The sequence below is a fragment of the Xyrauchen texanus genome, chromosome 45 (genome assembly GCF_025860055.1).
Source record: "Xyrauchen texanus isolate HMW12.3.18 chromosome 45, RBS_HiC_50CHRs, whole genome shotgun sequence".
Lineage (NCBI taxonomy): Eukaryota > Metazoa > Chordata > Actinopteri > Cypriniformes > Catostomidae > Xyrauchen > Xyrauchen texanus.
The window spans coordinates 13,928,432-13,948,263 of record NC_068320.1 but is presented as its reverse complement, the minus strand read 5'-3'; the positions used below and the strand labels follow the sequence as shown (position 1 = coordinate 13,948,263).

At 38.8% G+C, this 19,832-nt stretch overlaps 1 protein-coding gene across 3 annotated transcripts in view; it reads right to left on the bottom strand.

Moving 5' to 3' along the window:
* LOC127637408 (transcription factor SOX-5-like) overlaps window positions 1–19,832 on the bottom strand; it is a 257,911-nt gene that overhangs the window by 96,092 nt on the left and 141,987 nt on the right. For all 3 annotated transcript variants that reach the window (XM_052118444.1, XM_052118443.1, XM_052118445.1), the window contains one exon: window positions 19,195–19,269. In XM_052118444.1, coding sequence (XP_051974404.1) covers window positions 19,195–19,220 — 26 coding nt within the window. In that variant the 5' untranslated portion in view covers window positions 19,221–19,269. The remainder of the gene's footprint in view (window positions 1–19,194; window positions 19,270–19,832) is intronic.

Below are 19,832 nucleotides of genomic sequence, written 5' to 3'. Positions count from 1 at the left end.
TAAAGGCGTCCGGTGACGACGGTTCGAGAGAGAGAGAATTACGGGTATGTCCGTCATGTGTGTGTTTATGTTTGTGTGTTTTGGTTTAAGTTTTCATAAAATTATTATTTATATTGACAAGCCGGTTCTCGCCTCCACCTTGCCCATCTTAACCCCCTTACACACACACACACACACACACATATATATGACTGTATGTCATCCTTTTAGGTTAAATAATTAAACAACAAGTTTATTAACATTAATAAAACCTAAAAAAAATACAAATGCATAACTAGGCCTAAAATACAATTTTAAGAACTATATCAGATGTTACAAATAAAAAAACAAAGGAATTCAATATAAATTTAGCATTTTGCCCTGAGCCCCCATTAAATGGGGGGTTCCTAAACCAAACAAATAAACAACTAAAAAATGGGGGGAAATCCTATAGTATCCACTCTCCACAACTGACCATTTGTATTAAGCATTGAACTTCAAAAAATTATTAAAAAGCACAAGCTTAACCGGCCATGTAAAGAAATATATCTTAGGGTGAATTCAGGTAAATTACGCCACTTTTAGTCATCGAGATGAATGATAAATAAGTGACCCAATTTGCCTGAATGCACCCTAAAAAGTTTAAGCACATCAACCACATACAAACACATCTGAGAGTTTTAAAGAGTGCTTTAAGCTTTGTATATTCTGAGTTTAACTAACACGCTGCCCTTGTCACTCATTTTTAGGGAGAGGGGGAGGGAGAGAGAGAAAAGTAAGAGAAAAGGAAGGAGCCATTCTTCTACACAGAGGAAAGGAATTCTGACACATTGAAATACAGCAGCAATACTTTTAAACTGAACTTTAAACAGAGTGTCAGTCTTTCTCAACCTTCTCAGACACAGAAATACACACACTGTAGTCAACCTTCTAAACATACTGCTGTCACACATATACACTCAAATATATATTTGAAGCATTTTTCTATTCTCTCTCATGGTAAGATTGACAACAAAAATACTCATTACATTGTATGTAAAACTAATTTAAGCTAAGAATGAAAAATACATGTCATTTATTGGGACCTGACCATAATTCAATTTATTGAGTAAGTTAGCCAGTGAATTTAGAATAGCACCACGGCCTGACCTCTCCAGCATCGCACACTGTAATAATGTCAATAAAGCCATTGTGTAAAAAGTTTTTGAGCATTTTCCTGTTGATCGCTGAGGAAATAGTGTAATTCGTGTTAAAGTGATGGAGGAAAAGGCCAGCAGGAAAAAGTCAAGGAAATCACATGGCCCAGACGGTGTTTCACCCACTTGTCTAAAATCCTGTACTGACCAGCTGGCTCCCATCTTCACACAGATCTTCAACAGATCACTGAAGCAGTGTAAAGTTCCCTGCTGCTTCACTGGACCCTTTCTAGATCCCCTTAAATTTGCTTATCGAGCAAACAGGTCTGTGGATGATGCAGTCAACATGGTATTGTATCATATCCTGCAACAACTGGATAGACCAGGGACATATGCAAAGATCCTTTTTGTGGACTTCAGTTCGGCTTTCAACACAATGATCCCACTTATTCTTCCGGATTTGATTATATCATTTCTCTTTTCCCATGTCTATTTGTTATTCTGACGGACAGGCAGCAGCTACTGAGACTGAGGGAATTAACTTCCAGCATCTGTATGATCAGCACTGGTGCCCCCAGGGATGTGTGCTCTCCCCACTGCTCTTCTTCCTGTATATCAATGACTGCTCCAGAAAGGACACTCCTGTCAAGCTCCTGAAGTTTGCAGACAACACTAATGTCATTGGCCTCATCCAAGATGACGATGAGTCTGTATACAGAATTGAGTGAACGGTGAGTTGAATGGCAGGCAGTCAAAACAACATGGAGCTGAACACACTCAAAACAGCAGAGATGATAGAGGACTTCAGGAGGAACACTCTAATATTGACCCCACTCACCATTCTAAACAGCACTGTGGCAGCAGTGGAGTCATTCAGGTTCCTGGGCACTACCATCTCACAGGACCTGAAGTGGGAGACCCACATTGATTCCATTGTGAAAAAGGCCCAGACAGCTGAGGATGTTCAACCTGCCACAGGCGCTGCTGATACAGTTCTGCTCAGCAGTCATTGAGTCTGTCCTTTGCACTTCAGTAACAGTCTGGTTTGTTTCAGCTACGAAATTGGACATCAGAAGACTACAAAGTACAGTTCGGAATGCTGAGAGGATTATTGGTTGCCCCCTGCCCTCCATTCAAGAACTGTACTGTACATGTATATATATATATATATGTTGTGTCTAAGTGTGTGTTTCTGAGGCACTCACAGATTTTATACATTTATAAAGAACAGTACCTACAGCATATCGGTACATGCAAATACACACAAACTTACACAAACATACACACAGCAGCATAAGCAGCACATTCATTAGCTTCTCTTAGGTAGCAATTATCTGCATTTTAACAATCTTTCAGGTAAAGGCTGCAAGGTGATTGAGAAATGGATGAAAATTTAAAAAAAGAGTTGAAATAACCAACAACAGGCAGTGAGACAAAAACGCAGAGCAAAAAATCCATCAGAACGGGAATAAAGGGCAGTTTCCAAACAGTTTAATCCACTTTAAAAGCTGCTATTGATGAAGATGGCTTTTTAATAGAACAGGGAGCATGAAAGGAAAAGGCAGGTGCTTTCAAGGTTCAAACTCTCCTGATGGGCTGATTTGCTCAATTCTGAAAAATACACAAACTTCACTAACAGTGGGCATTTATAAGGGAATTGAAATACTGTGCACACATGCAGTGGGATCCAAAAGTCTGGTAAAATCTACTATTATTATGATGATAACTAATTATATATAAATATATTGTTCTATATCTACATTAATTTCTTTTTCCTTGCAAATAATGTATGCATAACAAAAAGTTGAACTGAAAAATGTACATGCATTTCAGAATTTCTTATTATTTGGTATGTCCTCCGTTTGTTTTAATGAACTGGAGGTGCACCTGATGATCCATGTTATCTCTATGATTTGGGAATGTTCCAAAGAGCATCTTATTTCTTATTCGTTTACATCATAATGCTTATTTTTCAGAATCCTAAAACATTCCTAAAATTGTAAAATGACATGTATTTGCATACATGTAGTAAAAGACAGGCATGCAGCTTTGTTTCTCTCCTTTAATCTTTGCATCACATATTTGCATTTTAGAAACATACATGCATGAATGTTTGGGTTTTATTTGTTTATCTCCAGCACAAATACGTGCATGCAGCACACATATATGCAAACACACAATAGGTCCCTTTAGCAGATGTGGAGTCCAAGCCCCCTCACAGCTGTGCTGCATTAGAGGCCCCAAGAAGTGAGGGTCTGACACAGACAGGCAGTAAACAATCCCCTTCTACTGACACACACACACACACACACACACACACACACACACACACACACACACACACACACACACACACACACACACACACACACACACTCACACAGCTATATCTAAAGTTCAGCTATTACCCCCTAAAAGGCAAAATCAGGGAAGTTTTTCTTTTTCCTGACCCCCATCAGCATTTATATTCTTCACAAACCAAAACCAAACAGATTCCATCAATTTATCTTCATTTTATTCTTTTTTTGGGCACCTGTCGAAGTCAAGAAATAGTTCATCCAAATATGACAATTTTGTCAAATGTACTCACACTCTTTTAATTTCAAACCTCTATGACTTTGTCTTCTGTGGTACACAAAAGGAGAAATTGTGAAGAATGTACTGGTCCATACATTTACAATGAATGGAGACAAGAGCTTTCAAGCTTCAAAAGCGATGAAAAAGCAAATTTAGCCTATACAACTCTTGTGCCACATTACAAGTCTTATGAAGTCACACGAGTGTTTTGGGTCATTATTCACTGAATATCTTGACAACTGCATTAGCTCTCCTCTCATGGGAAAAATAGTGAGTCAGAACTTTTCAATGAATTGGGTGATCTGGTTAACAAAACCACTCTGAGCAATTCACTCTTGAATCAAACAACCATACTCCTCTCATGAACATGCTGAGGAGAGCTAGGACAGATGTCAAGATTTTCAGTGAATAATGAATTCTGGTCTGTTTCTCACTCAAAATTATTTTATAATGGTCTTTGAAGCTAAAAGCTCCAGTCTCCATTTACTTTCATTATATGAAAACAGTGGCCAATACATTCTTCATAATTTCTCCTTTTGTATTCCAAAGCAAGAAATTCTGTCATACAGGTTTTAAAAAATAAAGATTTTTCATTTTTGGGTGAACTATTCGTTTAAGACCATTAGTAATGGCAGATTTTTGGAGGACAGACTTTTCTGTTGTCGTCCATCTCTCATTCACTTCCTCTCTTTCTCTTTCTCTGACTTGTGTGAGGCGTGTGACAAGGTTGTGAAGTGTGTTTGTATGGACTCATGGATAGGAAATCTCAATCTGATGGCTGAGTGGCAGACGAAAGAAGCCATTAAGATAGAGTCCTTATCTCCACTCCTCAGCAGAGGACGGGCTATATACACACAAACACACATTTGAAAAATCTCTGAAAGTCTGTCTGCATGACTGTTGCTGTCAGTCATCTTGCAATGGTAAATATCAACACACCACAATGCACATGATCAGCCACAGCATTAAAACCACCTGGATAATATGGTGTAGGTCCCCCTCGTGCTGCCAAAACAGTGCAAACCTGCATCTCAGAACAGCAGTCAGCTATAATTCTCACTACAATTGTACAGAACGGCTATCCAAGTTACTGTAGACTTTGTCAGTTCGAACCAATCTGGCCATTCTCTGTTGTCCTCTCTCATCAACAAGGCATTTCTGTACACAGAACTGCAGCTCACTGGATGTTTTTTGTTTTTGGCACCATCCCAGAATACTCAAACCAGCCCGTCTTGCACCAACAATCATGCCACGCTCCAAATCACTTAGATCAAATTTTCTTTACCCATTCTGATGGTTGATGTGATCATTAACTGAAGCTCCTGACCCATAACTGCATGATTTTATGCACTGCTGCCACACAATTGGCTGATTAGATAATCGCATGGATGATTGTTGGTGCCAGATGGGCTGGTTTGAGTATTTCTGTAACGGTTGATCTCCTGGGATTTTCACATACAACAGTCTCTAGAATTTACTCAGAATGGTGCCAAAAACAAAAAACATCCCGTGAGCAGCAGTTCTGCGGATGGAAACGCCTTGTTGATGAGAGGTCAACAGAGAATGTCCAGACTGGTTTGAACTGACAAAGTCTACGGTAACTCAGATAACTGCTCTGTACAATTGTAGTGAGAAGAGTAAAATAATGCTGTTCTGAGATGCGGGATGGTGCTGTTTTGGCAGCACGAGGGGGACCTACACAATATTAGGCAGGTGGTTTTAATAATGTGGCTGATCAGTGTATACAGCGACTGCTTTCACACGGTGGTCTGTGTGACCATCCATGGCTGAGAGTAACCGAATCACACTGAGCTGTCTGTAATGTATTTAGGACAAAATCTTAGTCTGAGTCACCATTTACTGTCATTGCATCTTTTATCAAACAATGAAGGTGAATGGTGATTGATGCTTAACATTCTGCCTAACAATTTTCCTTTTGTGTTCCACATGAAAGTCATACAGGTTTGGAACAACATGAGGGTGAGTAAACAATTTTTATTTTTGGGTGTAATATCTCTGTGTCAGTGGCACATTCTGTAAAGCTGTTTGTAGAGACAAGTCCTGTTACATGCAAACAAACATACACAAACGTTCAGGTCTGACATGAATATTAATACAGCTGCACATTTACACTCTCTGAAAGCCCAGCAAAAGGTGTGTCCTTTGAAGACTATTGGTAGGGGAACACAATTTGAGCCCCCAACCTGGAGGGCAAAATTACACTTCATTTCACTTTCAAAGAGACTTCCCGACCTCACACAACTCATGCGCTAAAAAACAATGCATTACAATTAACACATCACACCACTACAACCGTGAAGCAAAACATTTGAGTTTAAGCAGTGAAGAATCAGTGGCAGTGGCATGTGTTTCTTTTAAATGGCCCAAACATCTGTATCTGTGAGTTGCTTTTAACATAAAACATTTCAGGGAATGTTTCTTCTGGAAATATTCAAGAGCATATGCTTCTACACGGCCTCACCATTTCTTTGCCTGCAGATCTGTGGTGACAGAGACCATGCCTATGCAGAGACAAAGCTAAAGTAAACCGAAACAAGAGAGAAAGAAGGCGGCATTGAGATGATTCTCCGCATTGGCTTTGTGTAGCTCCTCCATCTGCAAGAATCTGGATGGAGCTAAGCTCTCAGATCTTCCGCCTTAAGCTACAACACCTCCTTATCCTCTGTCTGCCTCCATGCCTCGACTGATGCTACCATTGCACTTGCTTTCTGGCCTTTAAACTGTAACTCAGCGAAGACCGAAGCTCCACCAGGGGATGAAAACAGAGTGTTTGTTTGGAGATTGAGTCTACCTGAGAGAACAGAGAAGGTTGAGAAATGGTGATGGTCTTCCTGTTTGTGGTGGGGGTCTATAATGTTTGCGATGACTGCGTTTGAGAATGTCAATTAGCCTTCGAGGAAAAGAGAGATTGAAAGAAAGGCAGCAGTATTTCTAAGAGGAACCACAAACACAGATCTTTTACTTAATCCTGTTAACCTGGAGGCATCTTCTTTTGGCTTTCCCATCACTATCCAAACTCTTCTCTGACTGTAGCATAATACAACAGCCTTTTTCTTTCTGTGCCATGGACCCTTGGTGCCAGAACATCCATGTTGCCTCCTCACACTCCAGCCACAAAAACACTCCACCCAGCCCACCACGGTTCTGTCAGCTCCTGAGAACTACAAGCTCAAAACCCTCCACCATGTCCCCTTTCCAGCCAAATACCTGACTCTGCTGAACTTAAAGGGGCAAATCTCCTGCGCTACCAAACACATGCATGCAGCCAACACTTACCATGCCAAACTGTCAGACATGGTGCCATGTAATCTCATCCAAACATCCTAGATCCTTCCTTACACACACACACACACACACACACACACACAGTAAAACAGTGCCATCCAGCATTAACTTCCTCAGGGAGGGTACTGAGAATGCAAAGAATGAAAGCGGAAGAGCAACATTCTGTGGTAAAATATTTTGGTATAATGACCACTAAACAAGTCTCAGCCAAGCCATTTCCTACATATTTGTGCAAGTTTTGAGTCTCTCATATCACTCTGGGGCATATTTCTTCTCACATAATAGAATAAGTTCAACACAAATCAATATTTTAGGTACATTTATTTATTTGGTGAGTAGGTGTGCAAATAGCTCGGTAAAGTACAGTCAGCCAATCATTATGCAAAATAAACCCCCTTTAGGGTGATAAAAAAACATTAATTTGCAATAATGACTGGCTGACTGTAAATCAACATCATTACATATACAATCTATGTTTGTCACGAAAACATAATCATATCATATGATACTATACCAGCTAAAGTATCACAATAACAAGTTGTATCATGATACCACACAATAGTGTGCTAATTCTTAACACAGTTTATAATAGCAAATGTGTTTTTAGAAACTTGTTGCTCCTGAAGTGGTGAAAATAACTGATGGATGAACAGGAAGAAGGCTCAAATGGACTAATTTGTTAACTAATACATTCTTTGTTTGTTGTAAAAAAATTATAATAATTCTTCGCCGCATCAAAACAGACAGCTCAAACGGCAACTTCTTTAAACTTTTATTCCATTATTTATGTGATTATTTGAATGTTGGAAACATAAAAATAAAGATATTTTAACATTGAAAAGACTGTTTTGAGTGGTTTTTCATTATTATAATCGCTTCAGGCACTCTCTCCTGGTAAACAGCAGTGCAAATGTAGATTACACACACACACACACACACACACACACACACAGGTTTGATAACATGTCTCAGGGATGTGATCTAATAATAAGTGCAAACTTAGCGAAGTTACCGCCACCATGCATTTGTAATTGGAAAAAAATTTAATGAGTGCAACTTTAGATTTTTATAGAGAAATGGTAACGCTGTAAATGTTAAGATAAAGCATTTAGTTAAATGAAGTGGCACTAACCCGTGTGTATTCTGCAGAGGCAGTGGGATGTGTCCAAAAGTGTTTAATAAGGTTTCTGGTGTTTCCCCTTTAGGCTTGAAATCTCAGTAGGCATTCAGCAGATGGGTTTCCCGGTCTCATCAGCCAAAACCAAAAATAATTCCAAATCTCGCTACGTGAATTGTGTTGTGTAAAAAGCGTATTAATCTCTGATGTTTTACTTAAATCCATATTATCCATTAGGAGACACGACCACCAAATTAACATGCTTGGATTCAGATGTTTGTGTTTGAAGCATGGGAAAACCACTCATTGAAAAATAAACAATACCATATTAGGGGCAAATTCTAAACAGCATTTTGCACTCTTAATGGGCACATTTCTGCGTGAACACTCGAAAAGACTATATTTTTAATGTTAATGCAGACATAGGCCTGATTTAAATGAAGGTTTCAGTGAAAATAATATTTACTACCGCACATACAACATAACTTACGGTACTACCGTAGCACCGGTCTACCGTGCAACCCTAATACAATCAACGTTCAGTGACTATTCCTTGTGTCACAATATAGTGCTGCAATTTTGTTTACTGGTAAACCACTGTGATTTTCAATGGTCAACTCAATTATGATAATTCAGCAAAAGTAGGTCGAAAATTCTGCTGCTGAAATCGGTCTGTGCATACCGAAATTCTAATCACTGCCCCCAGTGGCTGAATTTGGAAGTGTTGTTGAATGTTTGGGCACATGTGAGCTTCAGTATCTGGGTGAAATGTCCACAGAGTGGTGCCAAAAGCAAGTTGCATTTTTTTATTGAAAAAAAAAAAGAAGAGAGACCAACCAGACACAAAAGAGAGTGAACAGTTCTGTTTATCTGGCAAATGAGCAAGGTTATCAGCAGATAATGATAATCTCAAAAGGCTTAAATACAAGCTGATTAATTGTTCTGTCCTATATATCAGTCTATCACTATTGCTTACCTTACAAAGCATGAACTTCTAAATTTACAGCTCTCCACACATAGCTGGCCGATACAGTTTTCCTAAACAATCACTCAATATGTTATACACTGGCCTTTCCATAAGACTGCTGAACATGTTTGCTTACCTAGGGGACATACTGTCAATGATATGTCCAGGGAGTGGATGTGAATGCGATTTAGGTGTATATGTGTGTGTGTTTTTGTGTTATCATGTCCATTTCCTGTGATCCTCCTCTGGCACAGTGCAGGAGAGCGGGGGAGGGGCACACACACAGGGCACAGGCTACAGATGGCATGGAGGGCATAGCCAAACAGACTCCTTGGCATGAGGAGGGGAGGGGACAGTGTGTGAGTGTGTTTGGGTTAGACAATACCCTGATTACAAATCACAGCACTATACTGCCAGGCATCTCATGGGCACCTATACCAGAGTGTTGTCCAATGAGGGTTTAATCCTACACTCCAGTTGTTCGGCACCCCCTCTATTGCTGTTACTTTTTTGTTCATTATCTCTCTCCCCTGTCACTTCCTCTCATTGTGGGGTTGGTTTCCAATGTGATGCAGTCTTTGATATTCAACAATTACTAATTCCCTTCTGTTTGTTCATCTCCACCGATACATTGCACGTAATTTCACACACTTTTGATGGTTTTATCAGGAGAGGGAAAATACAAGGGGATTCTCGTATGCATCATAATACATAAGGTGGCATGAACGCATTATTAGATTAGAAAAGTAGTTTAGCCCTTATGATCTACATGTGTCTAAGTATTTAATGTGTTTGATTCTACTGAGCAGTAGATCATGAAAGGGATAGTTCCCTTCAAAATGAAAATTCTGTCAACATTTACTCACCCTAATGTAGTTCCAAACCCATCTGCCTCACAGTCTACTGTGAAACATGAAAGAAGATGTTATGCAGAAGGACAGCCTCAGTCATTCTTCACTTTTATTGCATGGAAAAAAGTATTTTTATATTCTGCCCAATATCTTGTGCATTCACTGAAGGAAAGAAGGTCAAATGGGTTTGGAACATCAAGATGGTAAGATGGCTTTAAGGTGTCATGACTTAACTCAAATAATTTAAAGCAGTGCTAAAACTGCTTTGAGCCTGTCCAGTTCTTTTCTTTTCCTGTTTGTCTGTGTGTGTTTAACAGAGTGGCAAAGTGTTGGTGGGGGTGCCATGTGGGCAGTAGTGAAACAATAGCTTGCTCACACAGGTGACATCATGTCATAAACGCTGCCATTAAGAGCGGTGCCATGACGGTCAGCAGACCATAGAGAAGACGTGGCATGAAAGTCCCCACTGCTCACTGGCAAAACAGGCATAATCGTTAGGTATAGTAACACACACACACACACACACACACACACACACCCACCCTCACAAACACACACCCACACACACACACCCTAACCCACACTACAATAAAACTTTTAACATATTTAGAATAAAGAAAAAAACAGCATTTGCTTTATTAATGAATCTATGTTCCAACTGAGGACATCCCCGAATGTCTCCAAACATTCTTAGGACTTACACACATACACACACATTTGTTTTTCTATGACCCCATTTTCACATGGTATCAAGATGCGTCTCGGGTGATCTGACCACATGCTTTCTGGCTAGACACATCGCTGTTTACACTAGGGTTGCGCCGATTCTAAATTTTGGGCTTTGGTACAATACCGGCCCTGCTAACTCATTATAGATACTTAGGCAAAAAAAAATTAAAAAGCCTCAGATTACTGATGAAATTAGTATGAGACAAGTACCTGACTTAAAAAACTGCATAGAGTCTTGGGAGTTGTAAATTCTGCATTTCCATTAACATTTTTCTGGATTCAATGTTTTATCAAAACAGTATTTAAACAAATTAATACATAAACTTAAATTAAGTTTAAATTAAAATGTGAAAATAAATGACAAAAATTGCAATTTAGTTTTTGGTGAAATGAAATGCTGGACTACAGAGTTTCACAGTAAAAATGAAAACATTAATAAACAAAAATCTGATTACATGAGGTACAAGCCTGTACAGCTGAATCACAGACTTTTAGTTATTGCTTACATATAATAACAATTATTATTATTATCATTATTAGAAATAATGCTAGTATTTATTATTTATTTCATTATTTATAATTAAATTATTGTCAATAGTTTTGTTATTGCTACTAATTTGAATATATTTTTTAAATAGTAGTAATATATTTTGGGATAAATTTTATTTGAAAGAATCTTTATAAAAGTCCTATTTTTTGCTACACAGGCATTTGAAGTGATATAGGATGTCCGAGCACTTGCGTTTGGCAGACGGATCGCTCTCACCTTTAGTTCTTTTACCATCTTAGATGGTAATTTTTAATAAGCTATGCATGAAATGCTAAAATACTTGCAAGCTGAAATCAGTGGAGAAGGAATTCATCAAGACAGCGATGCCAGTTTGAGAGAGACAACCGTGTCCACTGTGTGTGTGCGTCTATGTGTATTATGTTATGTTTCAGTTCTTTTATGCAATTTAAGTTCTGTTAACTGTTCTGCTGGTTCCGGCCTACTCCTTGCCCATCCTGAACCTGTTACCAGGCGACGGCGTGTTCGGGGACCAGTGAGGGAGTTTTTTCTCTCTCTCATGCTGTCTCTCCTGCTCACTCTTTCTCTCTCCGCTCTACCTCCCCTCATCTCTCCCCATCTTCCCAGGAGGTGGGGAGGACCATTGGGTGGCAGAATGGCCAGAAGATAAAGGGGAGCCGGAGATGCACCTTGCACCTTCATGGCCCAGCCACACCTTCCACTCATTGTCATCATGTATGAGGCCGATGACAGTAGTGTCATCTACAAACAGTAGATGTCTTGACTTTGGCAGTGCAGTCACTGGTAAACATGGAGAAGAGTAGTGGGGAGAGCACGCATCCCTGGGGGGCACCAGTGCTGACCGTATATGTCCTGGAAGTGAATTTCCCCTGACTCACTAGCTGCTGCCTGTCAGTCAGAAAGCTGGTGACCCACTGACAGATAGACATGGAAACAGACATTTGGTGTAATTTAGTCCAGAGAATAGCTGGGATGATGGTGTTGAAAGCTGAACTGAAGTCCACAAAAAGGATCCTTGCATATGTCCATGGTCTGTTCAGATGTTGAAGGATATGAAGCAATCCCATGTTGACTGCATCATCCACAGACCTGTTTGCTTGATAAGCAAATTGAAGGAGATCTTGAAAAGGTTCAGTGACGTCCTTCAGGACGGTTTTGGGGGATGGTGTCTTTAAGTTAGTAAAGTCTTTCAGGCCTCTCCACACCGATGCAGGGTTGCTAGCTGAAAACTTCTTTTAGCCACTCTGATTTCCTTATTCAGTGTGTTCTTGACCTGATTGTACAAGATTTTTTCCCCACTTCTGTAAGCATCCCCTTTGGCCGACGAAGCTGCCTGAGTTTTGCTGTAAACCATGGTTTGTAATTGTTGAATGTTAAATAAGTCAAGACATGTTTTTCATATATATATATATATATATATATATATATATATATATATATATATATATATATATAACATTACAATTGGTTTATGTATCATTATATAAATAAATACAAATTAGAGGTCGACCGATATTGGATTGTGCTGATACGATAATGTGTAAAAGAAAGAAATGGAGGTGGTGAGTGGTGGTGGCGTAGTAGGCTAAAGCACATAACTGTTAATCAGAAGGTCGCTGGTTCGATCCCCACGGCCACCACCATTGGGTCCTTGAGCAAGGGACTTAACTCGAGGAAGCTCCGGGGGGATTGTCCCTGTGATAAGTGCACAATAAGTCGCTTTGGATAAAAGCATCTGCCAAATGAGTAAATGTAATGATTCATAGCTAGGAAATTCCAACTTTAAAGGCTGAAATACACAGCTGCTTCCAGCTGCTCCTTCAAACAAATAAGGTATATAAAATGTGCACTCCTACAATAATCTACAACATATTACAATTTAAATAATAAAGGGTGTAAACATTGTCATATTTTATCAACACTACATCATCAGTAACATGTAATCAGGATCTATAATTGACTTGTCACTTAATAATAAAAAAAAAACAAAAAAATAAAATCCAAACCCCTAAATCAAAAATAGTTTTTTCATAAAAGAGGGGCGAGTTGAAATAATTGTTTGTGGTAATCAACATAATGCCAAAAATGCTGTTAATTGAGCTTACAGTAATTTGTACTGAACCCAGAACATTTCTATGAGTAATTCTTTAGTAGGTTTATTTAGCCATTTTCCTCATGGGGAGCTGGTCTCCACAGTCCAGATTATTGATTTCAAGTTTTACTATCCTTGTAAGGACATTTAGACTCCACAAAGTAAGCAAAACCTGACCCACACACTCACACAGAGATATATTTGGTCAAGAGCATGACAAGTGCCATCTTAGCTCTAAATTCCAACATTTCAATTGGCTTCCCTATGAAAACCCAAACAAAAGCAATTTCCCCACACAAAACACCTTAATTTCCTCTGTAAAGACACACAAAACTCTCCATTCAAATCGACCAGCTATTTTGATGAGAGTGAAGGAGTGAACGAGCAAATGAATAAACAGGTGGGTGAACAAACGATTGAGTGAATGAATGAATAATCAGCAGCGCTTCAATAATGAGGATATTTCCTGTCGGCTTTCAGGGGCTGTAGAACAGATGTACACACACAGCAGATGTGTGCTGTTGGAGACACATCTGAAAGTTCATCTCGATGGAGGCCCTTTTAAAAAACACTTTCTGTTCTGATATTGTTTTTTGCATATTTCTTTGTTCCTCTGTCTTGCTAAACTGTGCCAGAACTGGCCCGAGGAAAAAACGGTAAAAATCTTTGGCACTATGCAAATCTTTGAAGCTATTTGGAGAGAGATGACTTAAGAAAATTACGAGCATATCGTCAGACTCCAGTTTGAATGCACATGAAACACAACAGGGGAAATTTTCCTCAAAGATAAGTATGCAGAAACACACACACACCCCCACACACACCATAGACTTACCCCATTTGTTTGGACTCAAGATACTTTAGCTTGAAACTGGAATAATTTTTACAAAAAAGGTATGAATGTATGAATTATAACTTTTAAATTGTAAAGCAAACATACGAACAGTACACATATGAAAATAGGCCTATATATTAAAGCGAATTAGTCACATATGATTTGTTATGTGACTAACATGATTAAAGCTAATTAGTCGTGTATTAATGATTTTTCATGGCTCCTTACATGTACAGGATTGCAGCAGATCCAAAGGTCAAATGTACCTCTAGTTGTACCTCTATTGTTTATTTCACCAAGAAACTGCTTTTTGTAAGCATAGTATTGTGATTCTAGGTTGCATTTAGAAACACATTTCTTAAATCTTTAACAATGGCATAAAGTTGCATGACCCAAAAACTGTTAAAAATACCCAAACAGGAAATTCATGTAATTTAACTAGATTTCTCTAAATTAGAATTTTGAACAGAGGTTCAGCAGTTTTATTTAATGACACAATGGCAATGGCTTTGTCAAGATGATGTGAAGTCCCATATCACATGTATTGTGTATTTAGGGCCAAATGAACACAGACGTACAGTGCTCTCTTTGTAAGTGAGCGCAGTGTGAGTATGATCGCTAAGGATCTCCATTGTGGTGCCCATGGGAGCAGATGTCACTGGCATTCTTTCAATTCTCTCTCTTTCTCTCTCTCTCTCTCTCTCTCTCTCTGTGTGTGCAAAGAGAGCACAAGATGGAGAGACTGTGTTCTGTGCTCCAGTCTCTTTTACTGCTCATCGCAATTAACGCTTACAATTGATCTGTGAAGCTGATTTTCTTCCGTTTTTCCCCTCTCTTTCCCTCTTTTCCTCATCACAAAGAAAACAAAAGACTTTATTTTACTTCTCTTGTCCAATGTACGAGCTCACAGATCACTGGATGGCTTATGTTTGTTTCTCTTGTTTCTCTGAGCCTGGAGCTGGAAGGGAAGTCCCTGTGCTGGGTATACAGGCGGGTATATTATTTCATTAATTGCTTTTGAGTCCAGAAAGGGATATCAGAACAAAACTTCAGACTCAGCGTGACAAGGTCACGACCTCTGACAATTTTTGCCTGGCCCAGCACACCCCGTACGATACACACACCCATTCTCTTGCCTTTCAACAACATGCACACTAGGGATGGGCACAAGTATCCAAGTACATGACAGCAATGATTGATCATGAAAACAAACACAATTATTGACTTTAAAAGGAATGTGCAAGAATCAATACAAGTTAAGCTCAATCGACAGCATTTGTTGCATCCCACTTTTATAAAAAAAAAAAAAAAGCAAAAATCGTGGTTACAGTAAGGCACCTAAAATGTAAGCGTATTGGGCCATAAACTAAAAAGTGTTTTAGTGTGGAAAATATTTTAGGTCTTGTGGGTATACTTTTGAAAAATAGTGTATTTTAAAGTTTTTGGACTGGTCCCATTCACAAGCCAATATTATTTTTTGTGATAAAATAAATACCCCCCAAATGTGCTCGGGTGATTTATCTGTCAAGAAGAAGCACCAAAATGCCTATCCATAATACATTCATAGCAAGTTCAAAAGTCACTGTCAGAGGATAACGAGGATGGTGAGAAGTGAGAAAACAGAGGAATGGAGTGATGAGGGGACATACAGATGGAGGTGGAGTGGAGGTGGCTGGGGGGCCTGAAAAAGGAGGGCGGTAGAAGGTTAGACAGAATTGGGCATTGTTAAAGCGAGAGCACTACGTTCCGTTGATCTGAACTGATCCAAAGAAACAAAACCGCATTGTTCCTCGCAGATGGAAGCGAGTGTCGTCAAGGTAACCAGATTAATCTCCCCTTTCTGTGCTTCCTCTGGTGGAGAGTGCTAATCGGCGGGTTTCTTTCACGCTAAAGCTAGCCTCAAAGCCGGGCCTCTAACTAGCCCTCTAATTAGCCGCAATTACAATGAAGACAACATGATGAGATAATACAAATTTGCAAAATAATGACATACCACGACAAAATATTCCTCCTACTAAGCAGCGGGTTTGTTCTTGCTCTCTCCCTCTCCTCAGAGCAACAATGAGCCGGGGCCCTCGTAAAGCCGCTCGGCAGTATGGTGCTGCATTATCAGGCACAGAGACTCATTGTCAGCATGCTGTTTTCTTCAATCACCAGTCCATTGTCTGGAGTCTTAAATAAAAACGACTCGAATACACGCACACATAATGATCCCTTTCTCACCAGCATACAGAGCGGACAGCACTACACATCAAACACACACTCACACACACTGGCCCCTGATGGGCTCGGGGCCGAACACGCAAGCAAAGGTGTTTCACAACACAATTAGTGTGAGAGAAACTAGGAGGGGGATAGAGAGATCTGAAAGAAAATAGGGAGAAAATGATTGAGAGAACAAATGAAGAGGGAAATGAAGGAGAAACGAATGTTCAAGGAACAAACAAGTGTGATCACAAAAGAGTGATTGGAGAAGCAGACCGGAAATAAGGAGGAAGAAAGGAAAGAGTGATTGGAGGATAAAAAGTACAGTACAAGGGAGAGAGATGAGTGATAAAGCAGCCTGTTTGTTTTCATCTGGTTAGATCAAATTTAACAGCCCTCAGTCAGCTCAACAACACACACACACACACACACACACACACACACACACACACACACACACACACACACACACACACACACACACACACACACACACACACACAGAGATATGGAGACAAAAAAAGACAAAATGACTACCGATAACAAAAAAGATTGAAAAAAGACAGGGAGATAGAAAGCATATAGATGTATGTATTTAAGGGTCACTTTTGTTTTTCTATCATTGTTTGGATCGTCCATTGAATTTTATACTGAGCTAATTATATTTTCTTACTGTGAAAAACACAGGACCGACAACATGACGCTTCAAGTTATTTAAGGGTGCTTTCACACTTGGTTTGTTTGTTTGGACCACACCCGAGTTTGTTTCCTCCCCCTGCAGCTTCCCCCGCTGGTCTCTGTTCACATCATATTATTTGGCTGCGAACCGCAGTCTGATTACATCATCAACATGAGTATAAGTGGTAGCTGTTTACCACTGTAACTAGGTAACAACTCAAGAAGACATCACAGTGTTAACTGAAGTATTAAAGATTGTCTCTTTGGATGTACAGAACAGCACATGTGTTTGTCTCCTGTGGATGCATTGAATGTGCAATGATGTGATGTATATTAGCATTTGTCTGGAAGAGATGTTGGAAGAGATGTGAAAAATGTGAGCTGCTCTCTGAAGGAGGTGAATTTGGACACAAGCAGGTGTGAGAAATGCATTATACCATAATAATTGCGATCACGAGCCTGCAAAGACACCAAAATATACGGCATCACAAGCAGATCACTTCCGCGATTTGGTACGATTGCATTCATGTCAGCAGCAAACCGTACCAGAGTTCACATGAACCGTAAACCAGAGCACCTTTTCAAGTGGACCCGGGTGCAGAACACAGTGTTCACATTATTCAAACGAACCAAACTGTGATGTCATACAACCCTGGGTGCGCAACAAAAGTGCCAGTGTCAAAGCACCCTAAAAGTTCAAATCAGACCATATTGTTATAGGAAAGCTCAAATCGACAGCATTTGCACCATAATGTTGAGAAAATCTGGGTTACAGTGAGGCACTTACAATGGAAGTGAATGTGGCCAGTCCATACACATTCATATTTACATTGCTTCAAAAGTATAGCCACAAGATGTAAATATTATATACGTTATCATGATTTTAGAGATAAAATAGCTTACTAATCATATTTGTGTAAAGTCATATAAAATATAACAACTTTGTTGTCATGACGATGCAACAAAGACATCAAAAGCCTTGTAATTTGGTAAACACTAACACTAGTAAATTCCTGATTTTGTCACACTAAAATGGTGTTAACTTGTACAGTATAATGTTTACATTTTGTGGCTATACTTTGGAAACAGTGTGTATTTTAATGTTTTTGAACTGGCCCCATTCACTTATAATGTAAGTGCCTTAAACATCTATGAAGGACAAGTTTAAATTATGTTTGTGGTAATAAAGATTATACCACAAATGCTGTTAACGGAGTCTAAATTGTTTTGAAACCGGATCATCAATAGACATGCTAAACGATTTTGCACATTGTCACACTGCATCGCCACAGCCCAATTAAAAGGCTGTCCATGATTGGATGAGTCATTTTCAATCAACAAACACTAAGCACCATGCCAGAGTTCTTCAATAAATGTGCTATGACATCACAATGACAAGGAGTTTCGAATGTATCTGAAATGAACAGCTGTAGAGACGAGACTGGCTGGTTTAGGGGCAGCTAAAGCAAAGACTCAGAAGCAGCAATGAAAAAGCATCAAAAAGGCCCTCATCAGAGACAGACGACCTCACTGCACTGTTTGATGTCTATTTCTCATCATTAACCTATCCTGCATTCATTAACACAAACATTGGCTGTACTCAAAAGACGCCGCTCCCCTGTTCCGCTTTTCCCCCTGTTGTTTAGCAGCTACACCTTATTAGGGACTGAACTCCTCAAACCAAATAATTATTTCAGAGTCATTAAAAGAAAAAGATGAATAATGACACTGGGAACACTGGAGAGTTGCTCCAGAGATATTTCTCCCTTTGCTTTTGTGTAAACACTAGTTCAGTGTGTAGTGAGCAGAATAAGAATAAAGGCAAGACACCTGAGACCAAATTTTAATTCTGTAAATTTAATTTCCTGATCACAAAAGCACTATTACCATAAAAACAAAGTTGAATGCTTCTATTTTTATTATTATTTTCTTGTGTCTGACTTACAGTAGTTATCCTTTAACTGCTAACAAAAAGGAGTTTATCTATCTACCGTATAATCAACTCTGTCTAATTTCCAAAGGAAATTATATCTATTCTGTATCTATTTGTAGATGCACTTAAGCATTGTGTGTGTGTAAGAGAATATTAGATGTATATGCATCTTAGATGAGTGTTTGTTTGGTATTTCTGCATCAAAATTTTTTGATCTGTATGTCAAAATCTCACAAATGACACAGAGCTGTGAAGTTTACCTGTCTTCAGCTTCACCTGTCTTCATTCCTCCTCTAGAAAGTGTGATTTTGCGTTTGGATCACTAGATGGAAAATCTGCAATACACAACCATTAAAGAAACACAGTTAGTGTGTTTCTGTAACATTAAGTAATGTTAACATGGAACTTTTGATGTAAAAATGCGTTAGTATTTGTTAAAAATTACACTGTAAACATTGGCAACAATTTAAAACAAGTTTGTATTCGTTAACATTAGTCAATGCAATAGTTTACAAACTAATAACGAACAATACTTTTACAGCATTTATTAATACTGGTAAATGTTATTTTCTACATATACTTAAGCACTTTAACATTAAAAGTTGTATATGTTAAATTTGGTTTATGAAATATGAACTAACAAATACAATTGCATTAAAAATAAATTAACATTAAAGAAGATGAATGAATGCTGCAAAAGCAATGTTCATTATTAGTTCATGTTAACTATTGCGTTACCCAATGTTAATGACTCAGTGCAACCTTATTGTAAAATGTAACCATATTAACAAGTCATCAACACAAAGTACCTCAAAATGACAGAGACAAATATATGATAGTACAGTAATTACTATGTATACAGTAAATATAACAGTGGTGTAGCAGTGTCCAAAGAGGT